Source organism: Corvus cornix, chromosome 9 (genome assembly GCF_000738735.6).
Source record: "Corvus cornix cornix isolate S_Up_H32 chromosome 9, ASM73873v5, whole genome shotgun sequence".
Taxonomy (NCBI): Eukaryota; Metazoa; Chordata; class Aves; order Passeriformes; family Corvidae; genus Corvus; species Corvus cornix.
The window spans coordinates 21,446,488-21,465,121 of record NC_046339.1 but is presented as its reverse complement, the minus strand read 5'-3'; the positions used below and the strand labels follow the sequence as shown (position 1 = coordinate 21,465,121).

The 18,634-nt window shown below is 48.1% G+C and overlaps 1 protein-coding gene across 1 annotated transcript; it reads right to left on the bottom strand.

Annotated features, from left to right (window-relative positions):
* Positions 1 to 2,565: 2,565 nt before the first annotated feature.
* On the bottom strand, positions 2,566 to 18,343 carry MAP6D1 (MAP6 domain containing 1). The gene is given in 4 exon segments (XM_039557295.1): positions 2,566 to 4,690; positions 7,384 to 7,501; positions 17,764 to 17,888; positions 17,891 to 18,343. Coding segments are annotated over 4 exon segments (705 nt in total). The 5' UTR covers positions 18,275 to 18,343; the 3' UTR covers positions 2,566 to 4,612.
* Positions 18,344 to 18,634: the final 291 nt, after the last annotated feature.

The following is an 18,634-nucleotide window of genomic DNA, read 5'->3' as shown; positions in this document are numbered from 1 at the left end:
ACCCGTTTAAATAGCAAGTCATTGGTTTGTGAGGAAGACTTTTGAAAAGCAAGGTGGGTCGAGGTTGGCCAGCTGCCAGACACCTGTTACAGTGGGGATTCTGTAACACGCATATCAAACAAGGAGGCCCGTGGAAAAGAAATATATATGGACGGATTCTTGATAGCTGTTTCAGAGATGTTTATTTCTCCAGCCGCATGGCCGGGGCTCTGCCCAGGAACTGTTCCAGTCACGGGCCCAAGGGTCCTTCTGCCCGCGCAGGGAACACAAACCAACCCATGGGAACGAGGCTGAGCAGGGGCAGGGAAACCCCGTGTCTGTGCCCTCAGGGCCCCTCTGCCAGGGCTACACGGCAGGGGAGGAGAGCCCGGCAGACACCCACCCAGCCAGCCGCTCTCACTCCTCCCTGCAGAACTCGGGAGACAGTAACATGTTTCATGTGGATCAGGGTAACGTACCACAGAATCACTCACTACGTTTGGAAAACATCTCTAAGGTCATCAAGTCAAATAGTTATCCCAGCACTGCCAAGCCCCCACCGTTAACCACGTCCACAAGTGCCACATCTACTTATCTTTTAAATCCTCCCACAGATGGGGACGCCACCACTGCCCTGGGCACATCAAGGTAGGCTGTAGATAAAAACAGGGCCGTCGTGTACTGGTTACTGCACGGGCAAAACAGGCTCGACTTGGGAAAATTAGTTGAACTCACAGCCAAATAGAAGCTGGATGGTGAGAGGTAAAGACAAAACCCCAACCCTCCCCCTACCCCCCTCAACCAAAAAACCGGAACAAAAGCCCAAAATGCTTTCCCTGCCGACTTTTCTTTCTCAGAATGGTGTCTTTAGTCCTTCACTGCTACCTGCTGCCTCCCTCCCTCAGGCCGGCCCCGGCTCCTCCGAGGGCTTCGGCGCCCTCAGCTGCCCGGGGGCGGCGGGGCCACGGGCAGCCTCTCCCCTCACAGAGACCCTCCCATAGCTCCCTCCCCTCACAGAGGCCCCCCATTCCCTCACTGAGACCGCCACACAGGGACTTCCCCCTCTGACCCCCTGCCCCCAGAGACATACCCCTCCTCCATGATTCCCCTTCCCCTCACAGAGACCCCTCCTCAGCTCCCTCCCCTCAAAGATCCCACCGTCCCCCTGCCAGCGCTGGACACCAGCCCGGTTTGCATCTGATTGTTCACAAAGAAATTAGTGTAATGTAGAGAGAAATGTGCACTTTATGAAAGCAAGCAAATCAGTATTGTGCTGCTTGTGAATTTTCCAAGTTCACAACAAGAACTCTCCTGAGCAATGGTGTATTTCCCACGCCAAAGCTTAAATTGAGCATGTGGCAGTGCAGGTATTCACCGCTCCCTGACACAAAACTCACCTTCAGCATCCCAACAGGCCAGGTGTCAGCAGGATTAAACAAAACAAGCAGGTTCAGTGTCACCCTAGAAGTAGTACATTCTAAAGTTACAGGTGTAAAGCCTTCCTTTTTAAAGGACATTTCTTTATGTGTCAAATAACCCTTACTTGCAGTGTGAGTCACAGTCAAAAATCCTTGAGAGACTTGGACATGGGCCCAGAGCAACTGGGAAGACAAATTCTAGTGTGAGAGCAATGTTGGAAGCAATCCTGGCATCACTGCTCCCTGAAGCCCGCAAAACTCATGTAGATTTGACTTCTTCAGAGGAACTTGGTGTGATACCTTTTAATTTGGCTGAGGCAGGTGTTTTTCATACAAATCAGGTAAGTTGCAGACATTGACAGCGAGTGGCATCACCCTGGACCTTATAGTGGTAAGTACCTACTCAGTTTTCCTTCTGTTCATTGAGCAGCAGCTTGTGAGACTTTGGCTTTCTCCTGGAAGTCTTTTGAGGTGTAGCTAGAAGAGCTGTTGCACTGTCTAGGGAAGCCGGTTGTGTCTTCAGCACTGTTACTGACTGAAATGTTCTTGGGAATAACTGTAAAGCAATGGTCACTTTTAACATTCAAAGCTATCACCTTTTCCTGTGATTGGTGTGAGATGGCAGAATGAAACTGAGGTGAAACTTTACAGGGCACAGTGTGGGTACTGCAGAAAGGGGTCTTCAGAACATGGCATCTACATCGAAGTGGATCTAACCTCTGTGCATTCGATAGGGAGTGCAGCACACTGGTGTCGTTGGTTCACCCCCTCTTCCCACTCACAGTCATGGACTGCTTGCTGAATAGTTTGCTTTCCTTTTGAAAAGGTCTGGGGAAAGTCCTGTAAGTGATTTTGGATTCTGCAGAGCAACAGCTTTCCTTTGGAAAGCAGCTATGCTCTCAGACAGGCAGCTGGGCCACAGCTCTGAATGTGCCTTGGAAGCTGTCCTTGCTGGGGGCGGCGCCTGGGGGTAAGCTCCAGGAGTAAGCAATTGACTGCTGATGGCTCTGAATGCATCCCTGACACCTTGCTTGGCATTCAGTGTGCCCTGCTGTCCTGCTCGTGCAACCCGGCAGACAGACATGCAGTGACAAATTATACTGCAAGGTTGAATACCTGAGGGTTGTATTTTACAACAACAACAACAAAAAATATAGGAGAGAACCAATAGCCAAAATACATTTTAATTTATTAAATTAAATCCAGTCCATTTGATAAAATACAAGCTTATTATATTACCAATTTGTTTAAACCTGGGTAATTTTTTTTAAGAAATACAGTCAATTAAGAATAGATAATAGACAATTTCCTTTTTTCTTTTTTTTCCTTGCTGTTAATAAAGTCCAGAATTGAAATGAAATTAAATTGTTTGAACAAAACTGTTAAAAACATTATAAAGAGATTAAACAAGCAGATTGAATTCTTAGAAACATCTAACATGCAAAACTTTTAGCACAGTTTGAATGTTTCAAATGAATTTCCTGAAAAATTAATCTCCTGAAAAATTATTTTGGCAAGCACTGGGATTGCTGTAGGTTTATCCAAGGATGAGTGTGGGAAGAGCCATCCCTTGTCCCAGCCAAATGCAGCTTACTGCAGGTGTTCCCTATTCTGGTGGTTGTGTTCAGTCCCACTGTAGTGAACAGAGATGGCACCATTAAATTCTCACATCATGCAGTGAGAAGATGCTGTCTGCATGTATTCCAAGTACTATTCACATGCCAACAGCTCAAAAATTGTTCTTACGGGAATTATCAGCAATATGTATGTTTTTGCAGAATCCCCGAAGTTCATTAAATTTGCCTTAGACTTCAGCTAGTAGGAAGGTTAAGAAAAAATCCTCCTGTTAAAAGTCTGTTTCATAACAGATGAATGAATATCTGATCACTGTTCAAGTCTGAGGATAGTTTCCCTTTGTTCTGGACAACACACATGTGTTGCAAACACAAAGTAAAAGTTTTTCAATTTGTTTTCCAAAGTAATTAGTAAATCCATTAAATAAGCAGTAGGCTAATTATATTGCATAAGTTATTGAAATAGAAATTGTAAAGTCTTGATGAACAAAGGCTAAAAAAATCGTTTCTTAAAACACGTGTACCTCAGCAAAAGATCAATGCACAGCAGTCTAAAAAAATCAGCTTCAGAACAATGACACTTGAAATGGCCTATCTTAAAAATGACAGATGGCTTACATTCTACATTACATTTTTCTTTAAGAAGAATTTCTAAGTAACATTCGCTTGTGGTTGTTCCTAGCATTAGCATTACCAATATACAGGCAATAATTTAGGAATTTCAAGGCAATATTTTCCACCTTGCATATGCAAAGAGTTAACATTTATTAAAAGTATAAGCATATCCTTTTCATTAAAGGATCACAAATTGCTTTAGGTAATATCCATGTACAATATTTACATTCACCCTAACAGCTGTACAAATTACATAAGTATCTTAGCTCCTGTGGAGGAGTCTGGTGGGTGCCTGACAGTATCCATGCACTCTTCTCCAAACCAGTCTGGTGCACTGCTGTCAGGGCTGCCTCCTGGAGTTCAGTCCCCTCTTGCTTCTGCATCAGCTCTCCAATTTTGGAAATATCCAGCTTCCCAGCCTTAAACGCCCAAGACATTGCATGTGCCGGATTTATTTTATAGTTCAATGACATTGGCTTTCTCCAGTTTCTAAAACAACTCTGGAAGTTCAGACCAGCCCCTTTGAAGCTGTGCTTTCTGGTGATGCCATTTGAGGTGCTGTTCCCAAAACCCCTCAAGAAGCTCAGAAGTCAGCCAGACTACTCCCTGTCTTTCAGTGGCCTACTTAGAGGGTGTTGCTAAATAAAACTGGTTTGGGTTTTAATTATCCATCCCACTTGCGATTGTTTTCCCTCCTACCCTGTGTATTTCTGTGTAGGGATGTTGTCTGCAATCCTGCTTTTGCTGCCCAAAGTCAATCTCCTAATGTGATGCCAGCTGGCATAGCAATGAACCTGCTCCTGTGAAAAACTAGGTCACTCCTTGCAGTGTGTTTTGCCAGCTCTGAACCAAGCGCTTTGCGGTTTGTTGTGTTAACAGAAAGTGTGTGTGCATATCATTAATCACTGGAGCTGCTTTTGATAATGCCGGTTCTTTGATCTTAACACTCCTCATCAAAATTGCATAGTGATACATCTTAACAGAAGCTCCGCGTTTAAGCTGCCTGGGTGTGAGGAGGGTCCAGGTTCACACGTTGAGGATCCGTGATGGCGCCTGGAAAACAGCAGAAGGGTTGGGGGAGAACCTGGTCTTCACCTCTGGGATCTAGTGGGGTGAGGAAGGGAGAGAAACATTAGTGTGACACAGGATACAACTGTCTAGAGAGTTTGAGGGGACTGGGGTATTATGAGGATCTATCTGCTCTCCCTGTGACCACTACACAGGTGTTAGCCCTTGGCTAGGCATCAGTGAGATTGGCCTTGCTGCACAGGTTGATTCAAGGGCAGGCATGATGTTGGGCCAGCGAGGAGGGGTTTAGTTGTAACCTAGCCCTTGGGATGCTGGGCAGGCTTTGGCTGGACTCGGCCTCTGCACGATGAAGAGCTGCCTCTTCACAAAGCCCTGCTGGCAAACACTCTATGAGCATCACAACAAATTCACTGCTGGATGGGTGCTGGATTTAAGTGAGAGAAATTACAGTGGTGTGTGTCTGGTCCTTAGCCTTTTGGAGAATGCCATCCAGGATCCATCAAAATGTTCCGTTGTAATGCTTTATGGGGCCACAATCTATGTCTGCTGTGAATAGAGGTGCAGACCTGGAGGACCCAAAGGAGAAAAACTGGTTACTGGACATGCCAGGCTGTTAAACTGCAAGGACTTGGATAAGGATGTAAACTTCTCACGTCTGGAGGAAAGGCAAAGATAACAATGGTTGCTTTCTCTGATGTCTGTGGAATCAGAATTTCATGCAATATGTAGCTGCTGTAGTTGTACTGAAGCATGAAGGACACCTGGGTGCTTCTGTCATCCCTAATGCTGAAAACTCAAAGGATTTGAAATAGGACTGGCCATAGATGTGCATCCAGCCCAGGACTTGGGGTGAATCTGGCCATAAAACATGAAAGGGTAGAATGCTCTGCTGGGTTTGCTGCATCCAAACAAAGAAAGAAGTGCAAAACTACAGGCAAAGAGAGTATAGGGAAATAGGGAAAGCTATTGATCTCTGGTTGATGTTGTTTCATTGTTCTGATTTTTCCATTCCTCTGGGGATGCATCTGACACACTAAGGAACAAGTGAGTTGTCACAAACAGTATATGCACAGCTCAGTGGCTGGGGAGAACCAGCAGCCTGAGTTCTACATGCAGGCTGTCAGGACATATAAACCTGATTCTGACATGTCTGGCAAAGCCAGGGACTTCAGGTAAGAGGGAAAGTCCTAATGGCCAGCTGAGATGGTGTCTGAACCAGGGAGAGTCTGACTTCTCTTTGAACTGGTGGCTCCTTGGCACCATCTTCATTCCTCACTACACCTTTGCCATGCTGTCTGTTAGGAAGATTCTGATGGTGCCTTGGGGCTCCAGGAGGTGGGACCTTTGCTTGCATGATTCAGAGTACAGCGTCCTTGGTAGCAAGTGTTTGTGTCTGGGATTTTAGTCTTCTCTTTCCCTTCCTCAAGAACTGGGAAAGGGACCTTCAGGGGTTTATCTAGGACCCCCTTCTTTGCATCCTATCTGACAAATTGGAAAACACTGTATTTTGACCCCTTAGGGTCAAAATGCAAAATTAAATTAACAAGGGTCAAATACAAGGTTTAAGTGTTAAATGCAAGGTCTATCCTCATTGCTGCACCTCAGTAAGCAGCCCAGACTAATCAGAGCAAGAAGGAAGTTTTGGTGAGGTTTGCAAATTCTGTTTTGCCTGAGGTCACTGTCCCACTTTCAGCATAGCTGGCTGTACCCATCGTGAGCCTTGTCGCAGCAGTGTGCCAGCAATCCTCTGCGGAGGAGGCACTTGACTGTCTGCTGATTAAACACTTCTTCCTTGTCTCCTCCAAGGCAAAGATTTACTTTTTACATGTGGCCCTGGAGTAGCTGCTATTACCTCTACTGGCACAGCACACTGCAGCTAGGGAGTTCCACCCCAGCCCCGGCTCTGCATTCTAAGTCACTCAGTGCAGCCTGCGAACAACTCCCGTGGTTGGATGGGAGGTGCTGTTCTCTTTCGTGGTCTGATGCAAAAAGCAGCTACAACAGAGCCTTGTCAGTGTGCACTTCCCTTTCTTATGGGGATGGGGAGTGTGGGGGGCCCTGTCAGGGAACACGCTGAGTACAGAATGTCTCCTCATGGGATTTTCACTAGTACATGCATTTCACAATAAGAAAATTATCTTTGATGGTATAGAGAAACTCACAGAAAAAGTTGAGAAACTCACAGGGAAATCCCAAGGAAGTCTCAGAGCTGTGCAGCTTGTCTGTTCATCACAGCTATGTCCTCCTTGGCATTCATAGCAGGGGCAGCTTCTGCCCACACCAGCAAGGGGGAGTTTTGTGCTGTCTGGGCAGGTGCTGTTCCTTAGGCAGTGATCTGCAAAGATTCCCAGGCAAACACCTGTGCCCAGAGGCTGAATCTCACTCTGCAGCCCTAGTGCTCGTGCACACTGACTGCTCCAAGTTAGTGCAGAAGGTGTTAATGGCACCTTACACACAGAGAGGTGATGACACACACCTTTTATATAAGGTATCCAGCTGAGGGAATCATAAATCTTGAACTTTCTGTCATGCAGTTTAAAATTTTGGTCTTGGGTTGAATGATGATCAATTACAGTATGACATTGTCTAGCATGCCTTTCTGAAGGCAAGGGATGGCCACATTACCTAATGGGCAGTGACAAAACAGTAGTCAATGAGGATATGGCTTTATCCTACATGCACTACAATGATCAAATATGAGGAGTTCCTGATGTGTACTGTGGGCATTATTCGCATTGATTTTAGGATTTTTAAAAACTGCTAATTACCTTAAAGTCTGCCTTGTAGCTTGTCTCTTGAACAAAATGGTCTTCTGGGATAATGAAGCCTTGTTTTGACTTTATAGGCTTGGATGGTTTTGCTCCAGTCCATGGGCGATACTCTTGTCTGAAATGAGATTGTCAAGACAGAAGAACTTGTGAAAGACAACATTCTCACAGGGCACTTCTGCTCAGAGTGGTTGCAAAGCCAGAAGGCAAGGTGGGATACAATCAGCTTGCAAGGTTGAACTTGTCTGAGGCATACTGAGAATAAAAGAATTGAGCCTACCAGCCTGTCTCTCTCAGAAAGCTCAGACTGAAAGATGGAACAGGGCATAGACTGGGCTATCTGGATTCCCTGACTTAACTCTTCTTTTATTCCTACAAAATGTGCTCTCTCCTGGAGGTAATTGATACTTCCCTTCTGGATAAGAAGTCAGGGTGACATTTTGCAGCCCACTGACCATTTACAATGTAAAACATTGTCTGGCACGTTGGCCACTTACAATGTAAGATACCTTGGTCTGGTGTGTGGCCCTCACATATGCAGAGAACCTGCTGATGTTCCCATACTTGGCTGTGGCTCTCTCAACAGCAGGCATGTTTGCCAGTGTGTGCTGTGCTGCAAGAGCTGTGGCAGCTCAGTCTGAAATGCACACAGACACCATCTCAGCTGGCAGATGCTTACGCCAATGATTTTCCTTCAGATGGGGGAAAGTGCTTTAAATCCACATGATGATGTCTGAGAAGGAGCTGCTGCTCCAAGAATAAGTCAGCCAAGGGTCATCTGAGAAATGGGCGCAGAGACTGCACTGAGAAAGGGGCAGCACGTTTCAAGAGCACCTAAGAACAGCATTGCAGGGTCTGCTTAGTTCAGCTGCCAACTTCCTTCTGCAGCTTTCCCTCTGCTTCCCTGTACCCCTTGTCACAAACAGGCCTCACTAATGCCCTTGCCATTAGGCCTGGATGCTGCAGTAGCAGCCAACTGAGCTGTCTTGTTGCTCAGAGGAAGACAGAAGTCTGCTCTGTTTGTGTATCTCTGGCAACCAATTCAGGCAGCTTCTGTAGCAAAAGGAGAGGTGATTAGCCGAGATGTGACAATCTTATTTTCATACCCTGGCATGGTTCAATTAATGCATTTTACTATCTGCTTATACACAGGATCAAGGGGTAAGACAGTCCTGAGCCATGCCCAGGCTAGGGAAATAGGCTTGTTTTAATGTGTCAAGCTTATCTTTGATCACAGCCTCTCTGAGTTTCATTTTTCCCAAGCATGCTATTTCCTATATTTATAATAGCTGTGAATTCCTCTTTTAAATATCTAATTTAAAGTGCACAAGTGTGGCGTATTATTTTAGAATGTGTAGTTTGGACTTGATCCTTTTAGTATATTATGGATAATGTCCTATGGAAGACCTTCCTGCTGTTGGAAAGCAAAGCCAGGCCCCTGTCACGGCTGTCTATGTGCATTGCAAATCTTGTTTATAATCAGTTTGTTCTTGCTGTCTTGAGCTGACACCTTCTCTGCACCATGCTGTTTGGGCCTGCTCAGGCAGCAGGTGGGTGCCCATGCAGCTCCCCTGGTGCTGGTGATGGCGTTCCTGCTCCTTTCCTGTAACACCTCAGGATAAGGCAGCATTTTTGAAGAAAGATGATTTTGGCCGCAATGCCCCAGGAAGGCAACCTTTCAGCAGGGAATCCCAGATGTGCATGAAAGCAGAGTTAAATCTGACCTCTGTTCTACTGCACAGCCAGAGGGAGGACACAGCTACTGGGCAAAATACCAGGAAAATGGTACAAAACCATCAGTTACATCCCCACAGTTTCTAGGAACTGGAACCTGCTGCTCCACATAAAGCCCGATTTCCTCAAGAATGCTGGTGGCTTTGATTCCTAACCATTCATCCTTGTGCTGACTGGTCTCCCCGCTGCAATGGAGTGTGTCTCCAGCTTTCAATGAATGACTGTGCTGCCTGTCTGTGCAGCCAGCTCTGTCTCAATGCTTTATAGCAGATCATTTGCTGATTTGGCAGGCCCCCAAACACAGTCCTTTTGGATCACAAGACCCTCATTTTGGCTGGAAGTCAAACCATTCTCCTCTCAGCCTGGATAGTCAAAACTATTTCTGAGGCACCTACATGTTCCCCACAGAATCAGAAACATAAGGGCAGATACAGTCATGGCCCACACCACACCAGCATTTCTGATTTGGAACTGGGATTTTGCTCTGGGGGAACCCAGAACTCTGAGCCAAAAGTGAAGGGTGGAGCAAAACAGAGAGCTTAGCTTAGCTCCTTTTGGGAGCTGAGGTACTTAAAACAAGAAAGAAATATTATAACCTTTGGTTGAGAAAGTGCAGCTAACTAAATTTCCTCTGCCTCTAACCTTGTAGGTTAGACACATGTTCTCATCTCCAGCTGCATAGCCAAGAGTCAGAAGGAACATGAGCCCAAGTACCAGTCTGGTGACTTGACTAGAAACCAGTCTTGGAGTCATGAGTGGAGTCAATCTAATCAAAGCCTGGGGAAGAGGAATGACCTGTTTTTAATGTTACTTAGTTTAAGATGTCAAGTGACAAGATTAGTGACTGTCTTCCTTCCCCACTGTACCCTGTGTAGTGTGACATCCAGCTGCTGCTGGGGATGAACATGCAAGACTGACTGTTGCTGCTGGAGATAATAATCTTCATTCTTCCTGCTGCACCCCTCTCCTCCCCTTGTGCCTAGACAGCAGCAGTTGTCAGGTTACTTTAGGACTCCAAGGATCTAGCATGGAGGGAAAGTAGCCTCCAGGCCCATAACTCAGTGACCAGGCTCTCTTTAGGTTCTGTTTTGTCCTCCACTGTTACAACCTAGAGGTGAGATTTTTGATCTCCATAAATAGAAATGACCCAGTGGTACTTGAAGTACTAAACCATTGGGGTTGTGAAAGAGAAAGGCTTCCTGAGTAGCATGCAGGCTTTAAAGCAGTTGGGATCAAAAGGGAAGGGCTGCTTTTTGTGTACTGCTCTTTCTTTACCTCTAACTCACTCTAGGAAGAATTAAGAAGCAGCTTTTTGCGTGTGGGTTGCCCCGGTGCTTGATCATATAAATCACTGCTTTTTCAACTGTTTCTTTGCTCCTTCTCAAAATTGGTTAATAGAGTCCGAGAAAAGGCATTTCTTTTGTAATGTGTGGGGATGTGTCTGCAGGGGAAGGTTTGATTCAGTGCAGTGTGGAAATGGAGGCTTGTGGCCTGCTGGGACAGTTTAACCCCTGTGGTGATGAGAGAAGGAGCAAGTGGAAGTACAACTAATGTACAGGCTAGAAACCAAAAAAAAAAGCACTAGACTATTAATTACCAGGGTGTTGTGATGAGGCCCAGCTTTGATGAGAGCTGTTTCACTGAGCTGGTGTTTATGTGCCACCTCCCCACCCTGGGTGAGCAGGACTGCCTGTACCAGGCTGTCAAACAGCTGAGACAGCGGGCCAGGCAGGAGAGATGCCCCCACCATCATTCACCGTGTGGCCTTGCAGACTTCAAGCAAGATTTGGGAATGATGGATTTGGGATTGATCCTTCAGTTCTTTCCAAACACAGTGTCTGCTGCTGCTGCAGCTCAAGCTGCTGGATGCTGCGAACTACACAATGACCTATGTGCTGCCTCCAGCTCTCTCCCCGTTTCATGTGCTCCACTAATGTTTTCTGGTTTGTTGAGAAAGCTGTCTGCAAAATCCTTTTTACTTCACTGACCTAGTGAAAATCTAGTCTAGAAGGCTTTTTAATTTCACCAAGGTGGGGGACACTTCTGTTAGGCATATAGGGAGACAGGCAGTGGGAATCCCAACAGTGCTCTTTGCATTGCTGAGGCTGCTGTTTCCGTACAGATTTATCTTCAGCATTGATAATCATACACCACCAATGCCAGAACAGTTGTCATTTTAGTACCTCATCTCTATGTCACAGTTTGCTTCGCATGATTAATTATCAGTGGTGGTTCTGAGCCACTGCATAACATTTCTTATTTAAGAATTGGAGAAAAAGGCTCACTCTGTACAGCTGACCGTAACTCAAAGCTATGCTGCCTGACCTAGTCTGTGTTCATTCTTCTGCCCTCTTCCTTCTCATACTCAGCACACCAGTGAGAATTGAACAGCATAATGAATGTTCTTCCAAATTTGTGGCACAGCTTGGGGTGTCTGTTATTTTCTTTTCAAAGTACATACTACTCTAGATGTCCCCTGGAGAAGCCAGATTGGTGTGTGAGAGGTTTTGGCAGAAGGTGTGGGGTGTGAAATGTCTCCTTGTTTGCAACACAGCTCTTCACAGGCTACTACCAGGGCCATGCATCTGGTTTGCCCAGGCAGAGCTGGGCAGCCAGCAGTGCTCTCCCAAGGGATAGGCTAAGTCCACTTGTTGGCAAAGACCTCCATAGGTCAGGGAGGGTGCTGTGATGTCTCCTGGTAAATGGAGGATTGCAAATGTTACAAGTCATGGTCACAGTGAGAGCTCTGCATGACAAACAAAGTCAGGAGCCCTCCTGGATAATGGAGCCATTAAACTGCTTCTCCTCTGAGCTGTGTCAGACAGCGGTGGGGTGCCCTTCCAGTCCTTGGACGGACACAGTGGCAGATTGTGCCCATTCTCCTATCCAGCCAAAGAGCCCAGCATAAGGACAGAAAAAGGGAAAGGAAAGGCTGAAGGAGGGAAAAAAAACAGAGGGGAAGAGAAAAGACATAGCAGAAAGATAGAGAGACCAGCGCACAGGAATTACAGAGGAGGAAAACAGAAGCCACCTGGATATTTCCTGTCTCAACTCTCACATCCAGCAAGGTCAGGCAGAACCTGGAGCTGTTCATAAGTCACAAGAAGGAAGCAACAGCAAAAGACTTGAATGAAAGTTCAAGACAAAAACCCTAAGACTCAAACTGTTATCTTAGAGTGAGTTTTAGGGGCTTGCTTTGCTCACAGGCAGATGCCCAAGGGAGAAGCACTTACACTGGTGTGACAGGACAGGCAGCTGCTTCCCTTTTATCAGAACTATATTACTGGCGGTGTGTGGGTAGGTTTGAGGGTCTTGACTTCTGCCATTAACCCACTTTTCATTCTTTCACTCTAACCTAAGGCTGAGAGGACTTTGAGTGGAGGAAATTCCTCCTACTTTAAGGAACATCTTTGAATCCCACATTTCAGTTCTACAGCATAGTTTGCATAACACACACCCTCTCTTGAGCCCCTATTCCCAGCCCCGCTATGTCTCTCCTCACACACCTCCATGCCCCTCCAAGCCCTCCCTGCCCCAGCCAGGCTATGCAGTGCACAGTGACTCTCTCTGGATCCATCCCAATGCCTGGACCAAGCAAGCTTACTTCTTAAATACCATAAAAATCAGGGGCTTGAGTATTAATTTCCCCAAGCAGCGAGATACTTAAGAATGCAAAGATAACTGTAAGCCTTGATTATAAAAGATTTACTGCTATTATTGAGGATAAGCTTGCCTTTAAAGATCTTTCTGGATCAAGGATGGGACTCCTCATACATAGTACTATTAACCCTGCCAGCTCAGGTGCGTGCCCTGATCCCATACATTGCTGAACACAAGCGCAGGTATTTTCTCTGTTTTCTGCACAGCTGTAATTAGATGCTTCTCGGTGTGAAGGAGTCACCACAGTTCACTTTGTTTTTCTACACAGGCACTATTTGAAGGCAGATGAATGTACAGGCAGCCACACAATCTGTGAGTGCACCCATAGTTACGGGGGAAAGTGTCATTCCCCTTCATTCTGCAGTATCCCTCCTGGTGGGGGGATGTCTGCTTCATGGTCACGGAATGGCATATGCTAAGTATTTGTGCAAGAAGGTGGGAATTCAGTTTGCTGAGGTATCTTCCACCTACTATTCCCAAAAATCATGAGCAATGGCACAACAGGCACCTTTCCCCTTAATACCTCTTTATGAGGTTTCTTTTCATCAGAACAACATGGCTTGCTCTGGGTGAGCAGAAAACCCTCCTGATCTCAGGGCCCCCGTTTGGTCTTCTTCACTGCTGTGCCTCTCAAGTGCAAATAAGTTGGGTGCTCTTGACTCACACCTACTCGAAATACCTGTCACAGAAACCCCAACTGCAGAGACTGAGCTCTGCCTGGGGCCTGCGCTGTTGTGTGTGTGCAGAAATTTGCAGTCATCTCCCAGTTCGCCAAGTGCCAATACAAGTAAAGCTGATGGGTGGGGGGAAAAGAGGCAAAACAACTGCTCACAGCTCAGGTGCAACGTTTTCACTTACATGTCTGAAGTGTTTTCCAAAAGCTGGCAGGTTACTGAAGGGAAAACTGTTGTCTGTAGTGACTTATCATGTAGCTGAGCCTTGAACAGGGTTCTCCTCCCAGCAATACTGGCCCTGGCACAGAGGCTGTGCCTTCGTCCCTGTTGCCTTCTAACGAGGTAAGAAGATGACATCCAGAGAACAGAGCCAGCTGGAGATACCTGCTGACAGCACCAGATTCTCTTATCCTCTGTTAAGGGAGCTAAGTAAAGCAATTCTCTATTTCTAGAATGTCTGCTAAATGCAGTCAAGACCTAATTGTGTGCAAAACCAAAAGTACACAGCACCTGCAACCTACTGCTGAAGGGAGAAGTCACTTCTGTGATGCCAAAGGACAAACTCTTGGGCAGGTGCAGAGAGGCCACTCAGCACTTTCTTCTGCCTCCTCCAGCATCAGTAAGGTGTAATCTACTGCAACCCTCTGCAGCAGTCTCCGGGATCCTTTCACAGTTGGAGCACATCCCATTTTAGCCTTTCAAGTGCAGCTTATATTGATTTGCCTTGGCCTGTGTGCCTGAGCTCCCATGATGCAGTCTCATGGGGTTTGACTTCATTCAGACCCTGCAAAACTCCAGCCAAAATTCAGGGACTGGAGGGAGACAGAAGTTACCCAATGATCTGGGGACACAGGGCAATAGTTTGTAGGGCAGGCAGTTGTGCTGTCCTTTCACCTTTTATTCAGTTATTTTTTCAAAATACAAAAAATGTTTGCTTGCTCAGGAGTACAGGCATTCTTCCAATACCCCCTCCACCTTCATCTTTATTCTGGCCATAGACAGATTCCTCCAGTCTCAGTCACTTATCCCAGAGGTTTATTTCGTTCTGGGAAATGCTAGGTCATGCTGACCAGCTTCACTATGTACAGACAGTTTTGTGTGCAGCTCTGTTTCCTTCTGAGCTTAAAGCAGAGTGCAGAATGAAGTCTCAGGAGAATTACACTGTTACACAAAAGCATGTCAAATGGTGTTGAATGTTACAGGGGACTCAACACTTGGGTGTTAAGAGAAACAAACACAGTAGGCAGTCAGAATCAAAATTCCTGAATTAAAAAAACCCAAACAAACTACAAAACCTAAAAAAGTCCCAACACCTTACAGAGTTAAGCAAGAAAACCACTATTGCCATTAAAAGCATGGAGTGGACCATGTATCAATGCCAACCCTTCTGCACTGTCCTGCTCAAGACAGACTTGATTTCTCTTTAACACTAAGCAAGCCCAGCCAGCTGCTGAGACCTGACACAGTCACAAAGTACAGGTGGAGGCTACTGACCAGCAGTGCCCACACTGCAGGAGCCAATCCTCCAGGAAGAGCCTCATAGTGTGTGCCTAACTCAGCTGTGCACAGAACCTGCTGAAGCACCTGGAGCACAAAGGACTCAAATGACCCATTTCTTGGGAGAGTGGACACAACTCCCCATGCAGAGATCCTGGTCCTCAGGGCTGCCCCACCTCCTCACTGGGCTGACCTACAGGAAAGGGCTGATACTCCTGCAAGCAGAAAAGGAGGAATCTCCATAATGTTCTCCCTAGCAAGGCAGTGAGACTGTCTTACAAATTCTCTGCCTGCATGTCTCTGTAGGACACTCTCCCTTTGTCCAACACTCCCGAAGACCTCATGGGGTTCACCAACCTTCTCCTCAGGACACAATGGCCCTTCGTAAGAGAAACCCCCTTGCTCTGCCTATACCACAGGTGATATGACTTCTCTGCTGCCTTCTCACTTCTGAGGGTGAACAGTCTACAAGAAGTGGGGCAGATCCCTACTGCCAGAGCACAGTGGGGCTGTGCATGGCCACCAAGGGACAGTTTAATAAACAAGGAGGGTGTTTATGGTCTTTGATACAGAGGAAGATGAAGAATATCAATCCTTAATGGTGCTGTTCAGCTACTACCTGAATATCGGACAAATGTTTGCAGCCTGCAGTGCTGCCTTTGGAAAATATGATAAGAGGAGAGGAGTGAACTGTAGTGGTTTTCATGGAAATGTCCTTGTGGGTTGTGAGTGCTCAGCTTACCGAAGATGGGTGTGTTGTGATCACCTCTTCCCTGCTTCAGACTGCGGGAGTGGTCCTGGGCGCTGCCATCACTGAAGCTACCAAATACAAACCCAAGTGTAACTGAAAATGAGTGTAACTCTGCCAAGTACATGCTTAGTCTTAAAAAAAAAGTCTAAATGAAAATAGACTCTTGTAGCCTGATAAACTATTGTGAACTTTTCTCCTGCTGCTTGTTGTGACTCCTGTGTGCTCAGTGGTACGGGGACTTAAACACGATGTTTTACCAGGTGATAATCTAAAGAAACGATGGGAATTACCAGAATAAGGCAAAAGTGGTTTGATTAATAGAGTTTTCTGTCTGCATCAGTTGTTTACTGTGCCTTTAAACAGCTTAAAAGTTTTACATGAGAACTTTTTTTCTGGTGTGGCTGCCCTGGCTTGTGCCTCCATCCTTGTCATGCACTTTTCCTTCTTTCAGCTGTGAGTAGCTCCTCAACTACCTTGAAATCTTACTTTTTATAAAATTTTGTTTTGGTTTGCATGTTGGTATCTTGCCCCAGCCAATATTTTGTCCTGTGATCTGTAAACTTCTCGTTCTTTGATGACAGAGCCCTATGTGAGAACAGACAAGTCAGAGGGAAGGAAGGTGGGAGAAGTGACTGAGCATTTGAACAGCTATAGGAAAGCTGTGGCTCTAATGCAGTGTAATGCAGCCTTCCTCTGGTGTGAGGCTGAAAAGGCAGGGGAGGCTTCAACAACAAGGTGGAGATGGATGTGTTTCTGGAAGATGAATCTTGCTAGTCTTGTTCTACGCAGGTTTCTCTGAAGTAATTCCTTGCTGCTTTGAAATTGAAAAGTGCTTTGCCTCAAAACCAGTAATTACTCTGTGACTGTCCTGTGAGATGTGGCGAAGGAGAAAATAGCACATAAATTCAAGCACTGCAGTTATCCTTTCAGAGTGTGCATGTTAACTGCACATAGAGCAGGACAGCTGCCTGTGCAGGAGGAGTGGGATAAGCAATACTGCTGTGCAGGCTGGTAATCCTCCCCGGGGCCCCCAGTTTGTCTTAAAAGCACTGTAATAAATAATCTAATAAATAGCAGTGATGAAGAGAAATGTCTCCTAGGTACATAATAACAGGTAGAGGGTGCCTAAATACTTATGAATCAGTTAGAATAAAAATAATTACTCTATTAGTATACCTCATAGGTATATTAAAACCTGCCAAACATCATTATGAGAGAGCATGTGGTAACAACATGAAACTGATACAGTATTCAGCAGCAGTATTGTAGGAGCTGAAATCCCTCTCCTCCCATGGGGGATGTCAGTAAGAACAAAAGTTGGATTTAGGTGCATCCCACCTGACTTCTTGTTCCAGAAAACAAACATCTGTAATCGGTCATACAGTTCAGAGGGAAAGGAAGACATCAATCACATAAGTCACTTAATTTTTAAAGGCTCTGAGACAAGTGGTTTATGACAATTTTTTCCATTGCCCATTAGATGACATAGGGGATATATCCTGCAAATGTCTTCTTGTCTGACTAATCTTTTAAGGCTGTAATTTGGCTCGCCTTGAATGTCACATTCCAGGAGTTTTAAAGGGAAACCGATGATGCTACTAAGGGATGCGGCTGTTGGGCACGGACGGGACGCGGGCAGCTCCGGCTGTCGGAGGTGCCGTGTCTCCCGGCAGCGGGTGGGTAAAGCGCTGCTGCGCCAGGGATGGCATCATGGATCCCACCCCGGCGTGCTCCCTCCTCTCCCTGAGCGCGGGGCGGGCAGCGGCGCGCACTGAGGCCGGCTCCGCAGCCCCGGCACGCAGAGGGGCCGCCGGAGCCAGGCATCCGCCCGGGGCATAAGCGACGCTTTTAGGGACCGCACTTCCAAAAGCAAAGGCGGCTTCGGCGAGAGGCTGAGCCCGCCGGCGAGCCGGCAGCCCCCGTACCCCTCCCTCGGTGGTGGCTCCCCCGCGCCGCGGCCGCCCGCCGGCATCCCCGCCCCGCGCTGCGGAGGAGCGTCCCCCGCCCGCGGCAGGAGCAGCCCCCGGCTCGGGGCGGAGCGGGGCGGTCGCCGGGCCCGGTTACCTGTAGGAGGTGGTGTGGCCGCCGTCCGCCTGCGAGCGCGGCCGGAGCTGCTCGGGGCCGTCGACCGCCGGTCTCCCGCCGCCGCCGGGCAGGGCGCAGGCGGCGCGTCCCGGGCGGGCTGGGGGGCGGCCCCGTCCCTCCCGCCGCCGCCGCCGCCGCTACTGGCGCTGACCCAGGGGAAGTCGTCCCTCCTCGGGAGGGGCCACGCTCTGAAGTCCCGCCGGTACTGGGTCTCCGCCGCGAAGGGCTCTCCGGCGGCGGCCGCCCGGCTCTTCCTGCGGCCGCTCGGCTTCCCGGCGGCGGCGGCGGCGGGGTCCCGCGGGCGGCGCGCCGGGGCGGGCGGGCGAGCGCTGCCCCGCGGAGGGGGCCCGCTGCGCTGGGGCGGCCCGTCCTCCTGCTCCTCGATGTCCGAGTAGTTGTGGATGGTGAGCGGCACGGAGAGGTCGGACTTGTCCAGCTGGCTCCAGAAGCGGGCCAAGCAGCACACCCGGCTGATGCAGGGCCAGGCCATGGCCGCGGCCGCAGCCCCCGCCTCGCCCGCAGCGGCGCCCGCGGCTCCGGCGCCCGCAGCCGGCCGCGCTCTCGGCTTCAGCCCTCATCGGCGGCAGCCCCTCCTCCTGCCGCCCCCTTCCCCGGTAACGACACCCCTCGCCGGGATTACGGCCCGCACACGTGACCCGGCTGCCGGCGGGAGCCCCGTGCAGCTGCGGAGGTTGGCGGCGGTGCGGAGGGGAGGGAGGGCGGCCGGGACCGGACCCTGCCGGGCTGCGCCCCCCGTCTGCCTCCCGAGGGGGACCGGCTCTGCCCGTGCTTCTTCGGGTCCTGGTGTCTGTCGGTGCTTTCGGAGCCGCTCTGTGCCCGGGAGCGCGGT